The sequence below is a fragment of the Neopsephotus bourkii genome, unplaced genomic scaffold, assembly GCF_033783945.1.
Source record: "Neopsephotus bourkii isolate Nb327-2 ecotype Australia unplaced genomic scaffold, CSIRO-AGI_Nbou_v1 NB_620, whole genome shotgun sequence".
Classification (NCBI taxonomy): domain Eukaryota; kingdom Metazoa; phylum Chordata; class Aves; order Psittaciformes; family Psittacidae; genus Neopsephotus; species Neopsephotus bourkii.
In genome coordinates, this window is record NW_026901120.1 from 2923753 (window position 1) to 2942719 (window position 18967).

At 49.0% G+C, this 18967-nt stretch overlaps 1 protein-coding gene across 2 annotated transcripts; it reads right to left on the reverse strand.

The window, feature by feature from the left end:
• Window positions 1-1627: 1627 nt before the first annotated feature.
• On the reverse strand, window positions 1628-15939 carry LOC133211609 (leukotriene C4 synthase-like). 2 transcript variants are annotated; one of them, XM_061352141.1, is made up of 6 exons: window positions 15539-15939; window positions 12799-12968; window positions 11910-12009; window positions 10836-10906; window positions 10520-10601; window positions 1628-1753 (listed from the first exon to the last, which is right to left on the reverse strand). In XM_061352141.1, the coding sequence occupies exons 2-6, from the start codon at window positions 12854-12856 to the stop codon at window positions 1693-1695; spliced, it is 372 nt and encodes a 123-aa protein (XP_061208125.1). In that variant the 5' UTR covers window positions 12857-12968; window positions 15539-15939; the 3' UTR covers window positions 1628-1692. The 2 variants fall into 2 exon arrangements, with proteins under 2 accessions (XP_061208125.1, XP_061208124.1); XM_061352140.1 differs by lacking the exon at window positions 1628-1753 and adding an exon at window positions 9371-10163 and having other exon boundaries at window positions 15539-15925.
• Between the last annotated feature and the right edge of the window lie 3028 nt (window positions 15940-18967).

Here is an 18967-nt window from a genome sequence, read left to right on the forward strand (position 1 = left end):
CCGCAGCGGGCGAAAACCTGCTGAGCCTTGACCCAAAGCGGCTGTCTGGGGGTTTGTTCGGGCTCGGGCAGGTTTATTTGTCGGATCTCCGCCTGGGAATCACCGGGCAGGTCGGTGCACCCTGCAGTCCATTCACCCTGAGCCTAACCAGCCCAGTCCCCTCTGCAAAATGTTGCCACAAAGAATCATTAGCAAAAACAACTGTAGAGAAAAACTGTAAGGGAGCCAGTGCGATGGAACAGATAAGTGGTGACCTTCGGACTGCGGAGGTGTGGCGTCTGTTCACAGCTTCGTTTCTCAGTGGCTTGTATAAAGCAAATCCCTTTGCTAATCCCTGTTGAAGCCTTTGCATTTCCAACAGTGAATTAATTATAATTTTTGTTTTCTTCTAATGTCTATTAATAATCATACACCGAGGTATATCTACTCTGTGTCATTTTATTGGTCTGATTGGTCTTTTTAGTCTCCATTACTGCATTTGAATAATGGTGGAAAATGGTTCTCTGTTGTTTATGCACCAAGATCCACGTGATTCATGGCTTTGAAGTGGGCTGTACTGGCTGGTTTTTTGCTATCTAATGTTCCTATTTTTCTTACCTAAATAAAGCCTGGTTTGCCCAATACTTTCTCAACCATATGTTTGTTGTGGTCAAACAGCATTCTGACATAAGTTTTCTTTCCAGAGGCCTCTTAGGAAATGATAATCATCCTGTGCTTACACCGGCATGAAGTTTTGCTGCAGGCATATTCTTCCAGTGTTAGAGGAAAGATCATATGACTTCTTTGCAAATACGTAATTGCTACTAAGTGTAGGCAAAATACCTGCCTGCTCTGAAACTCAGCACAGCAACAGGATGTTGGCTACAGCCATGTCTCAGGGAAAGAATGTGGCTGTGAACAGAAGCAAGCAAAGACGGAAATAGTTACCAGAAGAGTTATTATTAGCAACATATAGGCAGTGCTTGAAAGATGAAAACAATAAGCAGTTCAAGTGGAGTTACTGTTAACAGCAGCAGCCCTTCTCCTGAGAGGCCATCTCTGGTTAGTGTTTTTGCAAGTAAAGGCAGTCGCATGTGGTATGTGAACACTTGCAAAGTGTGAGATAGAGGATAAAAATGTTGCTGGAAGCGCCTAATACAGGATTTTATTGGGTTTCTTGAGCGAGGAAATTACTGTGTAATTTACACATGTAAACTTCCAGGTCTTGCTTCCATGATTTCTAGGACTGTCATCTTTGGTTTACCTGGCTTTTTTGTTTTATGGTGCCAGCCTGACACATCTACCTTCCTCTCCGGCAGACACAGCTGAGCTGTGGTGTGGCTGTCAGCAACTCACACTGCAGCTTCAAATACTTTTTTTTTTATCTGAAAATGCTTTGTTCTACTTCAGAATTTCACTGGCCTGTTCCTGTGAAGGGGAGAAGAACACCTTCCACCAAGGCTGCTGGGGACAGCAGCTGCTCTCATGTTCCCACTTACATTCCCAGAAGATAAATTTCACCTTGTTCAGCACTGGGGACGGCTGTAACCTAAGCTGAGCTCAGATTGCTGGGTTTTGTGTGGTCCATCTGGTAAAAAATGTGCAGAGAGAAGTCTTCCTGGAGAAGAAGACTGCTGGAGAATTTCTCCTGCTGGAGAAATGATCTGCCACAGTCACACAGGCCCTGTGCAACATCCCCAGTTCCCTCAGAGTTCATGGTGACTGGGGCTGGGAGCAGAGACCTGCACCAGCAGAGGATGAGCACCAGTCCAACCTGCAGAGAAATATGTAAAGCTGAGTACAGATGTGTCGTGGTTTAAGCCCAGCTGGTAACTCAGCACCACTCAGCCACTCTCCTCCAGGCAGGATGGGGAGGAGAATGAAAAGAATGTAAACCCCGTGGGTTGAGATAAAAACAATCCAATAATGAAAGTATAATACAAAACTACTGCTACTACTAATAATAATAATGATAAGGAAAATAATGAGGGGAGAGAATATAAAACTAAGTTTGGGTCAGGTGTTCTGTCTCTGCTTCCTTCCCACTTCTTGTGCCCCTCCTCACTGGCAGCATATGAGACTGAAAAGCCCTTCATCAGAGTAAATGTTACCTAGCAACAACTAAGCCATTGGTGTGTTATCAGCATTGTTCTCAGACTAAAGCCAAAACACAGCACTGCACCAGCCTCTAGGAAGGAGAAAAATAACTGTCACAGCTGAACACAGAAAAACATGTATAGTGTTAAGCTGGACTGAAGTAAAGCTCTTCCTTGAAGCCTGCTCCCTTCCCTGCTCAGGAAATTTCTCTTTGATACCAGTCATAAATCTCTGTTTGTTTGCTTGCAAGAAAATCACAGAGAGTATCTACACCTCTGGTTAAAGGGTTTTACAGGCATCTAATTGTACAAAGACACTTTGTGTCTCTGGAAATTATGCAGATGCTGATTTCTGAGTAGGTTTTTGAGATATTATTGCAATGCAAAAGAAAAAATACTAAAAATTCTCTTATGGGTCAGCATTTGCCGTTTCAGGGAGAAAAGAACAGTGACCAGAGTTTAAATACTTGCTCTGAAAAGATGAGAGAACTCATTATCCATCACCCTGACCCCATTGCTGTCTGCACCTTCCCTTTCTCTCTTTCCTAACTAGATGTTATCCATTTGTTCCTCTGCTTCTGTCATAAGCTTCATCCTTCATATCTCATCTCATCAGCTGCGTGTTACATGTTCCTCACGTTTGCATATAAGCATAATTGAGGATCTTGCAGGTAATCTGCAAACCTGATTAACTCAACAAATACAGCTAGCACCTGACTTGCTTTATCATCTGACGTCTGAAAACAGGGAATGCAGGGAAGTCTTACACTACCACTGGTTTCTAAGTTTCTCTGTGAATGTGACTCCCAGTCAAAAGCCCTTGAATTCAATCATAACCTTTCTGTCACTCCCCATGGCTCTAGAAACAGCCTCTAGGTGTGACAGTCCAACAAATACAAGCTAAACAGCTATTAAGTATGTATAATCTGTGTTCTACCATCTTAGATAACAGGGCCACCTTCGTCATCTATGCTGCAAATTCCCAGCTTTGATAATGCACCCTCTCCCTCTTACTTTTGCTTTGGGTAATTTAAGAGTTTTTTTGGTTACACTTCACCTTTATTTCTTCATTTTCCCTTTTTTGTCTCTTTATTCATTACTCTAAAAATGGTGGTCTGCAGCAATGACTAGGCAGAGCTTGTATATCCCACATTTCCTAAGCTGTAGTTCATTAAGAACCAAGCCAGTGTGGAAGCCAGTTGGAGAGGCTGATGGACACTGCTCTAGTGAAAAAGCAGATACCCAAGTCCCTCTTTCTCTCTGAGACCACTGTTGCACTGTTTGACTCTATCACCCTTCTCTTATACTACCAGCTTATCCACAGCCTATGCTCACCATCCCTGTCACTACTATAATGGAAGATTGCCTCTCTTCAGCTCCCTTGGTGGTCACAGGGCTCCACTGGGATTTCACCTGTCTGATGCTTTTCTGTTCATTAAGGTAACTCAGGCCTGTTACTGTTCTGGTTCTGCAACATTATCATTATGGCAGTTGGCAGAATGCCTTTGCTTTTTACCATCAGAGCTATCTACCTTGCTGTGAATGCAGTTACATCAGTAGAAGTGTCTCCTACCAGCTCACTTTAGGTATCTGCATGTTTCGGCTGACTCTGAGCTAGGTGGGCATGAGTCAGCTCTGATCCAGAAGCCATCTGGCTGTGCAGTACTGAACTGAGTTCATCAGGCTGCTCTCAGAGGTTTCTTTACTCAAGACAGAAGGTTTACAGCTCTTTGGCAGTTCAGCCCTGTACCCACCAGAAAAGAGGTGGCCAAGTGTTCATTTGCATCCCTTGCAATAAGCCCTGTCTGCATTTCCTTATGTCCTCTCAGAAGGAGAATGAGCTGTAAAGCTGTGAATACTTCACAGTGGGGTGACTGAGTCCAGACGAGAGCTGCTGTAGTATCTGTGGCAAAGCAGGTAACACAGTGCCTGAGCTCTTGTTATTTTAAGTCACCTGTGTTTGTGAAAGGATGCCTATTTTAGCCACTCACCAATGGCAGGCTCAGGAGCAGTGACCACAGCAGCTCATTGTTTTTGTCCGTGCTGACATGATGATCCCAACCTCCACCCCTTGCAGGTAACATTGCTGTAGCTGTTTGAGGTCACCCAGCTTTCTCTAGTCAAGTCATACAATGTCAAAGCTGAGGCATATGCTTAGGCAGAGATCCTCTTTGAGTGCTCTGAGTTTTCAACTGCTGACCTTACTTTTTGCTCTTCCTGCCTATTTTACCTTTAGCTCTTAGACTCTGTAAATCCCTGAGCACAGTCAGGCACAGCATCAGTGAAGGCTGGAGCTGGGCAAGCTCTTTCCTAAGGTACCACAGAAAATATGCAAGTTTTCCATTGGAGGGAGTGCCTTCCCGGAAGAGCACATTAAGCCCTATCCACCTTGTATTATACACTGTGGCTCTGCTCTTACCAGGAAAAATGTAAATTCTTAGTGCTTGCTTACAAGAAATAATTGCTGGGAGGTATAAAACTGATGAAGATAAGGCAAATTGTGGATTTTCCTGGCCTCCCTGTCTTGACCCCCCATACAAAGTGGCAGATAGTTTTGGTTTTGTTTGGATTTTACCCCACTATCTAACCCAAGAATGACTTTTACTGCATAGGGCCATGGCCTGTGCTAATGTAAAGGGCAAGGGGCCTGCGTTCACAGACTTGTCTGAAGCACCCTGCATTCCATCCGTGGCTTCATGTCTGCTGCAACACTGTGGCATTCAGACCAAACAAAAGTGCTCTCAAACCACAAGTATGACACAGGTCAGCCACAGTCACACTCTTCACCTCAGCCCACTGCAGTCTCTTCAGTGAGGGCTGTGCTCTTGCACCTACACCCTCAATTCCCCTCAACAAAGCACTCGTATCTCTGCTCCTGCTCTGCTGCACACCCAACAGATTTGAGTGTCCACATGTATACTCAGATCAAGAGGGTTTTGGATCTTCCTGCCCATAATGCCCTTCTCAGCATCAGCATTGATGGATATATAGCTCAAAATGACCATATTGCAAGCAGACAAGCACTAAAATGCTGTGATGTTGACAGCAAGGCCTCTGCAGACTCAGCACACAAAATGGGTCACTAGCGTGGTTATTTCTGTTACACAACTCCAGCCTACCTTTCTTTTTCCTTGCCCTTGAAGTCATCTGAATGTAAACAAGTAAAATTAAGACAAGGGGTAACAAAATCAGGATGAGGAATGGCGAGGGGAAAGTGAAGTGTCCCACAGGACCGGCCTTTAGCATCCTCACAGTGCCAGCCGGCTGGTTCCCCAGAGCTCTGATCCTGGAGCTGCTGCAGAAATAAAGACCCATTGAGAAGTCTGGCTCCAAATTAGCATCTGAATTCCCTTGTAGCCTGTTGTCAGATGGGCAGGAGGTGGGTGCTAGTCTCTCCGTACTGATACACAAAGGTGGCTTTAAAAGGTCCTTATTTTTCTGAGGCAAAGAAATACATTGCTGAACTATGGACACTTTGTGTTTTCCTGTTTTTTTCCTCCCTTCTCTCTCCCTTTCTCCTCGGTTTCACTCCCTTTCCTGGATCAGGCTGAGCTGTAGATAAGACACGTCTGGGTATTGTTAGCCCTGTCTGACCTACTTCTTTCTCTCCCCTTGGCCTTGTGTTATGGATGCTGGTGCTATGGAAACCTGGGTGACATGCCAGTGCCACAAAGCCAGGGCCACCAGCTGCACCCTCCTCTCCCAGCCCCACAGGAGCTTCCCTCCCAAACGCATCCACAAGGAAAGCAGTGCTGCTTCCCGGGGAAATTCAAGGATCTGCTCCATCCATCCCACCAAGCTGTGCTCTGGAGGGACCACGGTGCTCTTCTTGGGCTCAGGTGCAGTTTTCCCCCAGCCCCAAGCCACAGTGCTGGGGTCCACATGTAACCCCACGGCTGTCTGCACACCAGCCCTGTCTCTGTGTGTACCTGCACAGGCCATCACATGATGGGTAGGAAAGTACATGTGGGCGCCCTAGAACTGTTCAAGATAAAAATGAGCAACAAACTTCAGTGCTGCGGTACAAAAAGGAACCCAGGTAGGTTCCTGCGAAGGCAGAAACGGGAACATGTGTGCCCATGGATGGCAGCTGCTCCATCAGGGAAATCAGAGCTCTGCATTTGCATTGTCACTCATGCTGCCGCGTGGGAACAAGCCCCACAGGGCTGGAGCTTGTTTACAAGTTCAACATCTGCGTTTCTCCTGATAAAACCGTTCCCGCTGGTTCTGCAGGTTTCCCTTGCGCTCCCCTGGCCTCCCGCCTGGCTGCCTGCTCTGCCTGAGAGGCTGCCGCAGTATCACAGTGGATTTGCTTCCAAATATCAGACGCCGAACCTTTTCCTCCCTTTTCCTGACACTGATCTGGCAGCTTGAAGGGGAGGAAGCAGGAAGGAGCCCGGGAATCCATAAAGCTCTTGAATGGGGGCTCTTAATGTGTGTTGTAAGCCGTCTCCAGGAGATTTCTGGGAGGCTCCAAGGCTCCCCCACCCCAATAACCTTGCCACGAGGGCCCGGCCCAGCACAGACAGAACCTGGCGCAGGTTTATGCCCGAGTGCCGCCACGGCCGTGCCCTGTGTGAGAGCTGCGCCGGGCCTGGCTTGGGGTGCACCCAGGGGCGCCCGGGCCGCCTCCCGGGGTGCAGCCACCGGCGGCAGAGCGAGGCCGGGCCAGGAACAGGGCTTCGGCCCCCTCAGACACCCCGCGCCCTGCGGCCGCGTCGCACCAGCGCCCTCTCCCGAGCGGCGGCGGCCGGAGCCCAGGGCGGGGCGGGCAGCGCTTCCTGCCGGCGCCGCGGCAGGGCCTAGGGACGCAGGGGACGCAGGGGACGCAGGACGCGGTTTCTCTGCCGCCTCAAGCTGCGGGCGCAGCAGTAGCTGCGCCTCATCCCCGCCGCCATGGCAGCTTGGCCCCCGAAGCCGGTGCCCGCCGAAGCTGGCTCGCCCTCAGCCAGGTCCCCCTTGGCCGGTTTAGCTCACTGGAACAGAGTAAAATCATACAATCACAGAATGTTTTGGGTTGGAAGTGACCTTCAGAGCTCATCCAGTCCAACCCCCTGCAATGAGCAGGGCATCTTCAGTTAGATTGGGTTGCTCAGTACCGCGTCCAGCCTGGGCTTGGCTGTCTCCAGGGCTGAGGCATCTATCACCTCTCTGGGCAATCTGTGACAATATTTTACCACTCTTATAAAAAATTACAAAGTCCAGCCTGAATCTCCCTTGTTTTACTTTAAAGCCGTTGCCCCTTGTCCTGTTGCAACAGACCCTGCTAAAAAGCGTTTTCCCATTTTTCTTACAGGCCCCTTTTAAGTACTGAAAGGCCACAATAACGTCTCCCCTGAGTCTTCTCCAGGCTGAGCAACCCCAGCTCTCTGCTGTTCCTCATAGGGAAAGTGCTCCAGCCCTTGGAGCATTTTGTAGGCCCTCCTCTGGACCCTCTCTAACAGGTCCATGTCTTTCCTGCCCAGAGCCAGACGTAGCGCTTCAGGTGGGGTCTCACCTGAGAAATATTACTCACCCAGGGCACAGTCCAGGGTGAGTGAGCTGAGGTGGCTCCATGGGGCACTGAGGGGACAGCCTTTGGGCCTTCACACCAGCTCGATGGTGGCCCCAGAGCCACCTCCCGCTGTGGTGGCAGGGGCAGGCCCCTCCCTGCATACCCCCTGTCAGACCAAACCTGGCCCCTCAGCATCACCTCAGGAGGTGTAAGTGGGCAAAGAGGGCTCATACAGTGCTGGGGCACTGTGCTGTGTGGTGGCATTTTGAACTGGGTAAATCCTGCCTGCATTGCTGAGCCATGGCCCTGGGCAAGGTGATTTTCTTGGTTTACAGTTATGAAGTAGCAGAGTAATGACAGTGTCCCTGGGTGGAGAGGAGATGCTTTCCTTCTGCTAGAGGCACCTGAAACGACCCCTTTGACAATTGTCTGAAGGGGATGATGTGCCGGGCGGTTTTTCTGTAGCAGAATCAGTGACGGTCAAGGCCAGAGCTTGTCTGTGTTGCGACAGGTTTTTTAATGGTCCTCTGTGCATCCAAGGGGAGAAGCCAGCTTGCTACAGCCTCCTGCTGAATCATTAACTTCCCTCCTCTGAGTCATTCTGCAGCCCTGTCACACACACAAGCTGGGCTGAGGTGGAAAGAGACTCCAGGCCAACACCACAGGTTGCAGAGTAGGAGATGGATGTTGTGTCTGCAGAACCCTTCAGCACTCGCTTGGACTAACCCGAGACATCAGAGGTTTGAAACGGAGTCAGGATCTGCACCGTCAGCTGGGGGTGGTCCTCCTGTATTGACCCTCTGGGAGGTGACTGGTTATGCTGGTAAAAAGGTGAGGACTGAGAATTGACTTCAGGAGATGGTGGGATGTGTTAATGTAAAGGCTAAGAAAAACCTTATTGGGGGCAGGTGGCATGTCTGTCCCTCCCTGGCCTTGCTAAAGCACAGCCAGGGTTAAACAGTGTTCAGCCTTTTCCTAAGTGTACTATCAAAGATGCCAGAAAAAAGTTATTCTGTCCTTGTTTATCTTGTGGTGACACCCGGGGTCCTGTGAGGATGGGGCCCTGTTGCACTGAAAACTTTGCAGAGACAACTGGTTTACAGTTATTTTTGTATGGATTTAAGCCTTTCCCTGCAGTGTTTGCCAACTTCAGCGCAGCAGCACAGCTCCAACGCAGGAGAGCCTGAAAGGGAAATGGACTGGGGGTTTTGCTGGCTAAGGCAATTTAAAATGCAGGGAAGGAAATGAAACAATGTAAAAAATAAATCATTTCTTCCAAGAGAAATATGCCTTTTGTTCTTATAGTCTAGATATGCCCACTGCTGGGAAGGGAGGACGTCAAGCTTTGAAAAGTGGTTAGACTGGCAGCATGTTAATGCAGTTATTTTTGTTCTCTGGGTTTGGTGTGGGCCCCCCCTGCGATGATGGCACAGAGCACTGCTGGTGTTTTCTGAGCTGTGCTGCTGACATGAGTAGATTGAGGGGCAAAAGCATCAGTGTTGTGAATGCAGGGCTCCATGAAAATCCATCCCTTCCTGCCTCAGGAAGCCCAGAGGGGGATCTGAGCACTGGGAAAAACACCCTGTGGGGAACACTGTTTAGCGCTGAGCAGCAAAGACACCAGTCTCAGACCTCAGATCCACTGAAGATCAGCTTAGCTCTACTCAGAACAATCCTTCCGCAGGATGTGGGGTTGCAGGTTGTGTTGCACTGCACAGGAGGGAAACTGAGGCAGCCGCCTTGCATTCAAATGTTCATGTTTTATTCTTCTGTTAAGCGCAGACCCACCAAGAGACATCTAGCACAGCAAGCTCAGTGCCTTTTTATTTGTGCATGGTGTTGCTCAGCAGTATTCAAAGTAGCACATGCAGTAGTGGTTAGGAGTTTGTGCACTCCGATTTACAGCATCGCCCATGGACAGTGGCTAATAACCATTATAAGGGCACTAACAGACTTTTGCACAACATCTTGGTGGCTGCTCCTGCTTATCCCTCACCTCTTTTGTTATGCCTCATCCCACATCTGGTTGCCTTTCTTAGGTGTGGGACTTGGTAAACTGGAATGAACCCACATTGGGTGCCTGGGCCAGAGTCAGAGCCTCTGGAAGGGGAACACATGGCAGTTCCACAGGGTAACTTAATGGGAAGCTCAAGCTGAGATGAGTTTGCTTTTATGTGTCCAGTTTTCCTACAGCTCCCCCTGTTTTGGAGCACTGTTGTTTCCACATCAGGCATGATGGAGCTGCCAGATATGGAGCACTTGACACCTAGAGCGCCACAGGGGAAAAATACCTCCTGAGAGCTCAGCAGTTCATGCTGGTGCTTGGCAGCGAGGAGGGAGTTGTTAAAAACTCAGGTGAGGGTGGATTTGTCACTGGGGACTGTGTTGGTTGCAGGCAGTCTGTAACTGTGGGCAGGAGGGAGCAGGACTCGAAGGCGAGGACACTCATGAGGAACAGAGCAGTGAGTCACGCTTTGAGAAGGTGGAGGATGTTCAGCCCCATGTAGTGAGAGAGGAAGAAATGCAGGATGCCCAGGGCTGATGCTGCAACGAGAATCCAAAGAACTCCGGTGCCAAAGTATAACGGGGCAAGCCTGGTAGGAGAGAGGGAGTCTGTTGAGGCCAAACATCACTGCTCTCACTCCAGAACAGTGTGGAAAGGCAGCCCCTGGCTGTCCCCTGCCTCCTGCGTGGGGTCCTGTGCCCTGCTCCCACCCCAAAAGAGCACACACATACCCACAAGGGCTCAGGGCAGCTCCGGCCTTGCCCCGTGTCTGTGTCTCTGGCCACAGCCCTGTACCCATGCACATGTTATGCCCCAGGGAGAGCTTGGCAAGGCTGAGTCATGCAGGGACACCAGAGCAGCCAGGAGGAGTCTGGAGCTTCTCTGAAGCACATTACATTCTCAAATTCAAACCCCAGTGGTTATCATGTACTCCAGGCTGCTCACCTTTCTGAGGATGATGCCTTGTATCCCATGAAGTAGCGGTAGCGGGCATAGAGATAGACCAGACCCAAGGCTGCAGCCAGACCTGCAGTTGAGAGAATTCACAGTGACCGTCTCCAAAGGCTTTTTAGAGCTGCTTTGAGCCAAGCAGGTAGCCCAAAGTGAAGGAATAGAGGTTTTGTTTCCTCTGGCTCCACCATCCCATCAGAGACAGAATTACGGCCTGATTTATTGTTTGGAAGGTGAGTAGGACCTGAGGACTGGGGCTGTGCTCAGGGGGACATATCCAGTGACAAACCAGGTAATGGGCTATTCTCACCTTGATGGAAGAAGAGTCCAGCCTGCCACAGAAGTGCCAGGAAAATGGGAAAATACTCAGAGGAGTTCACCCTGGCAGGAAAGAAGAAGGTCATAAACAAGGGAAAGGAGGAAAGTCTTCTGGTTTTGCTTCCCCCAGCAGTTTCCAGACGCTGGAGGCTCTTGATTTTTAGAGCTGATGCTGCCATCTTTCTGCACAGCTCCTATTCAACCTTTATTCACAAGAATTAAACAGTGCAAAAAACTGGGTCTCCAGGACACAAGAAATTAAGTCAAAGATGCCCAGGTCAGTTTGTGCACAGAAGGGCTCTGTGAACCACCCCTGCTGCCCCTTCCCAAGCGTTGCAGCCCCAAAGCCACAAGGAAGGTATGCTCCAGCAGGCTGCAGGCATGCTGAGGTTGAAGTGCATCTTAAGCAGGTAAGGCCAGAGCAGGTTGGGCTTTATGCAGGAGAGAGCAGTTTGCTGTAGGCCATGCCCCGTCCACGCAAAGACAAAGTAGTATGGACAGGAGATGCTGGATGAGGTTGACTCCAGGCTGGCAAAGGAGCAGAGAAGGGGGATGGCTGAGGGCATCCTGCTCCTATTGCCTGGTTGCTTTTCTTTCAGTGCTCAGCTACAGCAGAAGTGGAAGCTTCCTCTCTCTCTGCTTCTCTTCCCACTGCAGCCCTAGTACAGAAGTCACAGCAGAGATGCTGGATCATGTCTATCCCAGTCCCAGCCCCAGCTGAGATCTCTCTGGGAGCTTGTCATTGCCAGTGAGCAAGGTTCATGGCAGGGCTTAAACTTCTTGAGGCTTTGACGCTGCTTGGCTATAACCAGCCCAAGTCTCAGGCACCAACAACTCTGTCTTTAGCAGCCCTTCACTCTGCAGCAGATTCCTGTGTGATTTCTATCAGCAGTGGCTGGTGTGTTTAGCACTCACATCAGAAGAGTCCTGGTACTCTTAAGCCCATTAACTTAACCCCAAGAGAGGTAATTTAAGAATTACAGTCCTGAGAGATGAACAGCAAAGCAGGGGAAAGGCAGTGCCATTAGATGTGAGATCTGGCAAGCATCTTGTAAGAGTTTCTTACTGTGCTCGAAAGATCCTCTCAAATTCAGGTGGGCCTGAGATCTTTGGAGGAGAAATGCCAAATGCCCTCCTAGCATAGATCACCTGGAGGAAGAAGTAGGCTGTAGTGAAAGAGAGAAAAGTAGCAGTGGTCAGTCCTCTGGCTCGGCATGGTGGGGCAGGGAGACTACCAGAGGTAGGGGCAAAAGATCATGGTCTCCTCCTAACCCTGCACCTCTGCATAGCAGAGAAAGCTGGATGAAAATCCCAGATATGTTTCAGACAAGGAAAAGTAATGGCCCAGAACAACAGTGAAGTGAGGAGTATGCATTCATGTACCACCACCGGATATCTGCTTTCTCTCTTGCTCTCTTGTGTAATCAACAGATCATCAATTACCTATAGAAAAGGTTACACAGTTCAGACATACTTTGTTACTGCCAATTTTAAGTTTTTTTTCAATCTTTAATGTTTTCCCCTTCCAAGTCTTGATAGCTGAGGAAGGAGGGGATTGACACCACAGATAAACCACCCAGACACTGGACTAAATTATCATGCAGTGTGGAACCACAGCTGGGAGATGTTTTGTGTGACCCACCACTGCCTGTTCTTCTGCCTTCCCGCACTGCAGTACTCTCTGAATGTTGAAAAACCTCAGGAACTGCTATTAAGCCATTTTTCAAAGAGAGAAAATCTACATGTTTCCAGAGGAGAAGATCTAGCAAGGCCAGTTCAGAGCAAGGGCTTCACAGGCACTTGTTTTGCTGTATACTTTTCAAAATCCACACAAGGTATCACTCCACTATCTGGAAACCAGGGAAGTGCCAGTGCAACAGCAGAACTTACATATGTGAGTGAAAGGAAATCAGTGGAGGTACAGTAGACTGACTCAAGAAGTACTTGGACCCTACCTTGCTCCAGGACTCCTAGGACTGTCACAGCAGCCAGCAGATGAATCTGATCCAACATATTGACTCTTCCAGACTGTAGAATATCTGATTTCTTGATCAGAATCTCCTCTGAGCAACTTTAATCCTTGCTGATGCAGCAGTCGGCAGTAGTAGCTGGCAGCATAGGTTTGCTGTAATGGAACAGGAAAGGTTTGTACATGGTGCTTAAACCCAGGAGGAGTCTGGCTTATTCATTAGCATATGCCTCGAGGAAATGTAAATGGGCAGAGACTAGCCTAATGGAGTTATTTCTGTTCCCATCCTCCCTTTTCAAGGAATAAGTTACAAGGAATGAGTTACAAGGAAGTGGGAGAGCCGACAGAGGTTGAACGTGAGAGATAAGAGGGGAACTGAGAACTAACGGGGGGGACAGATCTCAACAGCCCAACAGCCCAGCAATCCACCCCCCTAAGGCATCTGGTTTAAAACTGCCTCTAACGAAGTCTAAGGCACATCCGTCCTGCTGATGTTGCATGAGAAACTGCAGCCTCACTTGGGCTGTCCCAGGACAGGCAGCTTCTCAGAGCACACACCACTGTGTGCACAGAGCTGGGAAGCACACATTAGACACTGAATACAACTCGGACTCTGAGACAGCATTGAATAAAGCCCAAGTGAAAACCCCTCTGCAATGGTACGACAGAATGTCATGAAGTATACAAGGTATGGATCTGTTGTGCCTCGTGATACTTTACTTGGGGATGGGTCCAAAAATGTCAGACACCAAGAGGGTGTTAGAGTCATCCCTTCTACTGGCAAGACTGGGAGCTGGGCATTTAAGGCTTCTGATCAATCCTCAGACAAATTAACTCCTATTGTAAACAAGAGTTCTTCATGGGTAAAACCCTGCAGAATTCATCCGGATATAGCAAAAAGATTGACACACACATGTCAGGGGAGACGCACTTGGCTAATTCCTGCCTAACAGCACAGAACTGGCCTGGCTGCGAGCTGCTGGGGCTGTTGGCTTTGTTTCCTTCCTCTCCTTTCATTCAAAGAATTTTCCCTTCGGACAGGGAGGAAGGACAGCGGGTTAAGACAAACTGTTAAACATCACTATTATAGAAAATGAGATCAGATTAAAGCAGTTTACAGAAATGACACTGTATGCCTGATGTCCTTGATAGACTTTCTGTAAGCAATAAACTGGTTCTGGTTTTCTGCCTCTCTCTAAGGGATAAAGGCACTTGAGGAGGCTATAGCAATGTCCCAGCTTAGTATTTCTCCAAATATCAAACACAGACACCACTGTTTTCCAAGCACCAGCTCTAAGATTAATTCTTTCATCTTGGAATGGATTCTTTTTCATTCCAGTGACTCTTTAGAAATACAAGGGACATTGTGTTTCTTTTTCTCCCATTCAGCTGTTAAAGAAATGAAGGACTCAGCCTTCAGCTGAGTCAGCCCAGAAAGGGCAGAGGTCTCGCAGTGTTTAATGACATTTGATTTCCCTCTGCTCCTGTATGATTACAGCCTGCTAGCAAAAGAAAACATTAAGCAAAACAACTGAACAAAAAAGATCTGGGCTTACACCTGCATCAGATGACATTGAAGAGTAACCTGCATCAGAAGTGTCAAATATGTGTAAGGAAACCTGGTTATGAGGAGCTTTAAAGGCTGCCACAGAGCACTCCTGCTCCCCAGATCATCATTAGATGCAAAGTACTTCTAGTGTCATCTAGCATAGTCTAAATATAATAAAGGCTAGTAGAAACATGAATGAGTACACAAGCACAGATGTCTCTCCCCTCCTTCTTCCTCCCCCGTAAGCATAATTTTTCAAGCTGTCTTTACCTCCTGAAGTGCAAAACATTTTTCTTGTCCCTGTTTGTCACCATCACAACTTGCCTTATTTTCTGTTCTCATGCTGTTTTTGCAAGGAGCAGACACAAGTACCCTCCTCCCAGCACCAAATGCCCTTCAATGATGGGACTATTACCAGTGGATGGACTCAGCATCCTGCAGACCACAGTGTCCACCAGCATCCCTGTGTAGGGGATGCCATGGCAGGCTCCGGCCAGCAGACATGGTGCCCCTCACTCCCCCCTGCCTCAGCCACCTTCCATGCAACCTTATGACTACACAACCGAGCAGTGACTCAGATCACACTATTGGTCAGACAGAAAACTTTGGTCCACAAAGGGAGACTTGCTTGCAGAAGGCTCGGATTGAATGGCTGCCACATCCCTCGGGATGGATTTACTGAGCAGGAGCTAACAAAACTCCCACTCCCACGCCCCAGCATGTACTTTGCTCTCCAGGTTATGTGGTGTAAACATGGCCCTGCACCACAGAGCAGCTGGATGTGGTACAGTCCAGACTCCTTGCAGCTCCCACTGATTCATTGCTAGAGGCATTTCTCTGTGCCCGTGGTTGTTTCTGCCCCTCTTCCTGCAGCTATTAATCCTTTCTGCCTCCTAAATTACCACTGTAGGGTCACACAGTGAGCTGAGCTGCAACACTGATAGGGCTTAAAAATAAACTTGGGAAGAAAAATAAGCAATGCAAAAGGAAGAAGACATCTGGAGGAGTACAGAGCTTGCAGTGCCTATTACTCCCAGGAGCAGCAGGACAATGAGCAGCCAGCAGCACCGAGTCCAGTACTGTTATATTCAGTGACATCCCCATACAAATGTATTTCCTGAGGGTACAACAGGCCAAGTTAGTCGAAAAGGGAACATTTTGGAGCTGATCAACTCACCGTTCAGCTGTGCAGCGTGGAGGGCACCTCATCCTTCCAACTTCATTGTAAAAGTACAGAAGTATTTTCTGATCTAGTTGGTGCTTGTGCTTCCTTTCTCTTCAAATTCTTTTGCAGCCTTAGCACGTCCAAGCCTGTGCCCATGGCACTGCTTGCAAGAACAGTTTGGTCTCTAACAGCCACACAGCAAAAAAGAGAGAGGTTTTCATTCAAAATAATTAAAAGCCACACAGAGAGAAAAGAGTTTTTCTAGTTCGAGAATGGAAGGGAGCTCCACCACAAGTGCCTCAGTCTGTTCAACTCATGCTCGCTCAGGCTGGGACACTGGAGGTAGTGACGTGTCTTCCTGGACCTCCCATCCATGCGGAGATTTGTGTTAACTCAGACCAACTTATGTTGAAATTTTCTGGAATTCTTGGATTTTGCAGCTTTAAAAGGAAGGACAGACTAAAACCATGGCCAACGCACAATTTAGTCCCTTACAAAGATGCAGTTGGCCACGTGTGAGTTCAGCTGCAGAGGATTTCTGCTCTGCAATTCCTACCACGGCTCCCAGCTGGCTCAGATCCCCTGAGGATTTTGACATGTATCCTGGGATCTGCATTTTGCAATAGCCATAAAAGCTTTGCGTGTCAGGAATTAGTGTGTCTTCCTAAAGGGTGCATTGACACAGAGGCTTCTCCTTTCAGAAAGTAAAATAGTAGGTGTTCGGTATAAGAGTCATAGAATCAGAATGGTTTGGGTTGGAAGGGAGCTTCAAAAGTCATCTAGTCCAGCCCCTGTGCAGTGAGCAGGGACATTTTCAGCTAGATCAGCAACATCCAGGCTGGCATTATGTGAAGCATCCCTTGGAGTGCAAACTCAGTATTTATCAGAGAAGCATGTTAGCCTCTTCATCTAGGTGGATTTCAGACACATATTCCTGAGATTTCTGTATCTGTGGCATAGCAAAGTGGTCACATAAATGTTCTCACATGATTAGTTATAGCAGAATTCCTGAGGGCCAAACCAGTCTCTCCTTTAACCCTCTTTAACCCCTTGTTTTAACCTCTCCACTGCATGAAGCAGGACTATGGCTGAGTACTCCAGTTGACAGTGCTTTGCATCTCAGTGAAGTCGAAGGCTTCACTTTAAAGATAAAATGGGGAAAACATTCGAAGCCATTTTCTATAAACCACGATGGAGAGCTGAGTCCTTGGGAAACCACACAAATGAGTACACGTACTCATTTAGTTAGGGGCAAGTCGGAGATTTTCTTTTAGCTTTCCTCTAAAGTAGTTTGGTGAGCTTTATCTAGGCTTATTAAACGTGACTAGAAAGCGCATCAGTATAAAAGCGATGCCAAAAATCTCCCCTTAACCCATCATCAAAAGGCACAGATCCATACAAATGGGAATGCAAATGGGCTCTGTCCCTTCTCTTGCCTCCAAAGGAGAAGTTAAACAGAGCTGAGCTCCTCATCTCCTGCTGGCACAGGAGATGAGAGCAGGAGATGGGAGCAGCTATGGGTCACAGGCGGCAGATGCAGGTCTATGAGAGGACAGGTTTCTGGTTACTGGCCACTGTTCCTTGTTGCCCAGCTGAGGTGGAGCTGAGCAGGGTGTACTGACAGTAGTAGCACCTGTAGGGACAGCAGGGCTGGGGACTGTCCTGGGAAGAGGTGCCACAGGAGTGTGACACCTCTAGCCTCACATGGATCCCAGACATCACATGAACAGCTCTGCTGTCCACCACCAAGGTGACTCCTACCACCAGAGTCTCAAGCTGGGCAACACCATTTAAGGTACCAGAAGTGGAGGCTCCTTCTGAGTCTTTCCCATTCTATCCGTGCTCCTGGCTTGCAAAGCCAGGCCAAGAGCAGTCCCAGAAGTGCCACTGGGACCAGGCACCAATCCTGGCATCCGTCTTCTTCCAGCACCTTCAGAGCAATGTCAGCCTCTCCAGCTACAGGGTGCTGGCCCTCAGAGTGAGGCAGTGAGGGGCTGTGTCATGGGAATCCAGGACAGACAGACAGGGGCTCAAAGTCAGAGAGTCTTGCTCTTCCCAGAAGCCTCTGAGAAGTTCTGAGTTCATCAGGAGCAGGGAGCTTTTGCAACATGCAAGGAACTGCCTCTCATCATTCACAAAGCCAATCCCACAGTGGGACACAGGAATTGCTTTAAAACCAGCTGGGTTTATTTTTAGGGTGTGAAATGGTTGCATGATGCAATTGTGTGAAAGAATATAACGTCCAGAAACAGTGCTGAATGCCAACCTTGCCTGCACACCCATCCTTTTAGCCACTGGGAGGCTGAAGTGGCAGTTGAAGTGATGTTACTTCGCAGACTATCTGCCTCCCAAAGCCTGGAGGTGGGATGGGTGGTGTCTGTAAGTGCTCTGATAAGACAATTCATCGGGGCAGTTACTGAGTTCCTGGTTAGAGCTGTACTACCAGTACCTGCTCAGGAAAAGGGCAGAGAGAGCCTGCTATCATTTGAGGAGCTCCTGTAGCCCTTACACAAGAAGTATTCCAATGCTTACAGCTTCCTGACATGATTCCACTGCCTTCTTACAGCGAGGTGCATTCAAAGTTTATTTTAAGGAAAGCTTGTTTTTTAGTGACGCAAACCTCTCACAAGCCATTACGCTTTCAACACCTTGGCTGCAGACCTTGTAAGACATACTTCTATTGATTTGTGCCTGTAACAGTAATAAGCAAGATGGACAGTACTGGGATACAGATCCTGCTGCCCGTTGTATAACACTTAAGGAGACATCTTTTCTGGCACCCCACTCTCTGCTCCACACTGCACAGGACTGGAATGCTGCCTTTTAACTTTGCATGTCTTGATGGTAGCAACTTCCATTACGAAAGTTCAAAATGCCTAAGTCAGTGCGTTCCGGGTCCGCGCATGCGCACTAGCGATCCGGGGCCGCACATGCGCAGTAGCGATCCGGTTCCGCGTATGCACAGTAGCAATCCGGGTCCGCGCATGCGCAGTAGCGACCCGGGTCCGCGCATGCGCAGTAGCGATCTGGGTCCGCGCATGCGCAGTAGCGACCCGGGTCCGCGCATGCGCAGTAGCGGTGCGGCTCCGCGCATGCGCAGTAGCGATTCGGGTCCGCGCATGCGCAGTAGCGATCCGGGTCCGCGCATGCGCAGTAGCGATTCGGGTCCGCGCATGCGCAGTAGCGACACGGGTCCGCGCATGCGCAGTAGCGACCCGGGTCCGCGCATGCGCAGTAGCGACACGGGTCCGCGCATGCGCAGTAGCGGTCCGGGTCCGCGCATGCGCAGTAGCGGTCCGGGTCCGCGCATGCGCAGTAGCGATTCGGGTCCGCGCATGCGCAGTAGCGACACGGGTCCGCGCATGCGCAGTAGCGACTCGGGTCCGCGCATGCGCAGTTCCGACACGGGTCCGCGCATGCGCAGTAGCGGTCCGGGTCCGC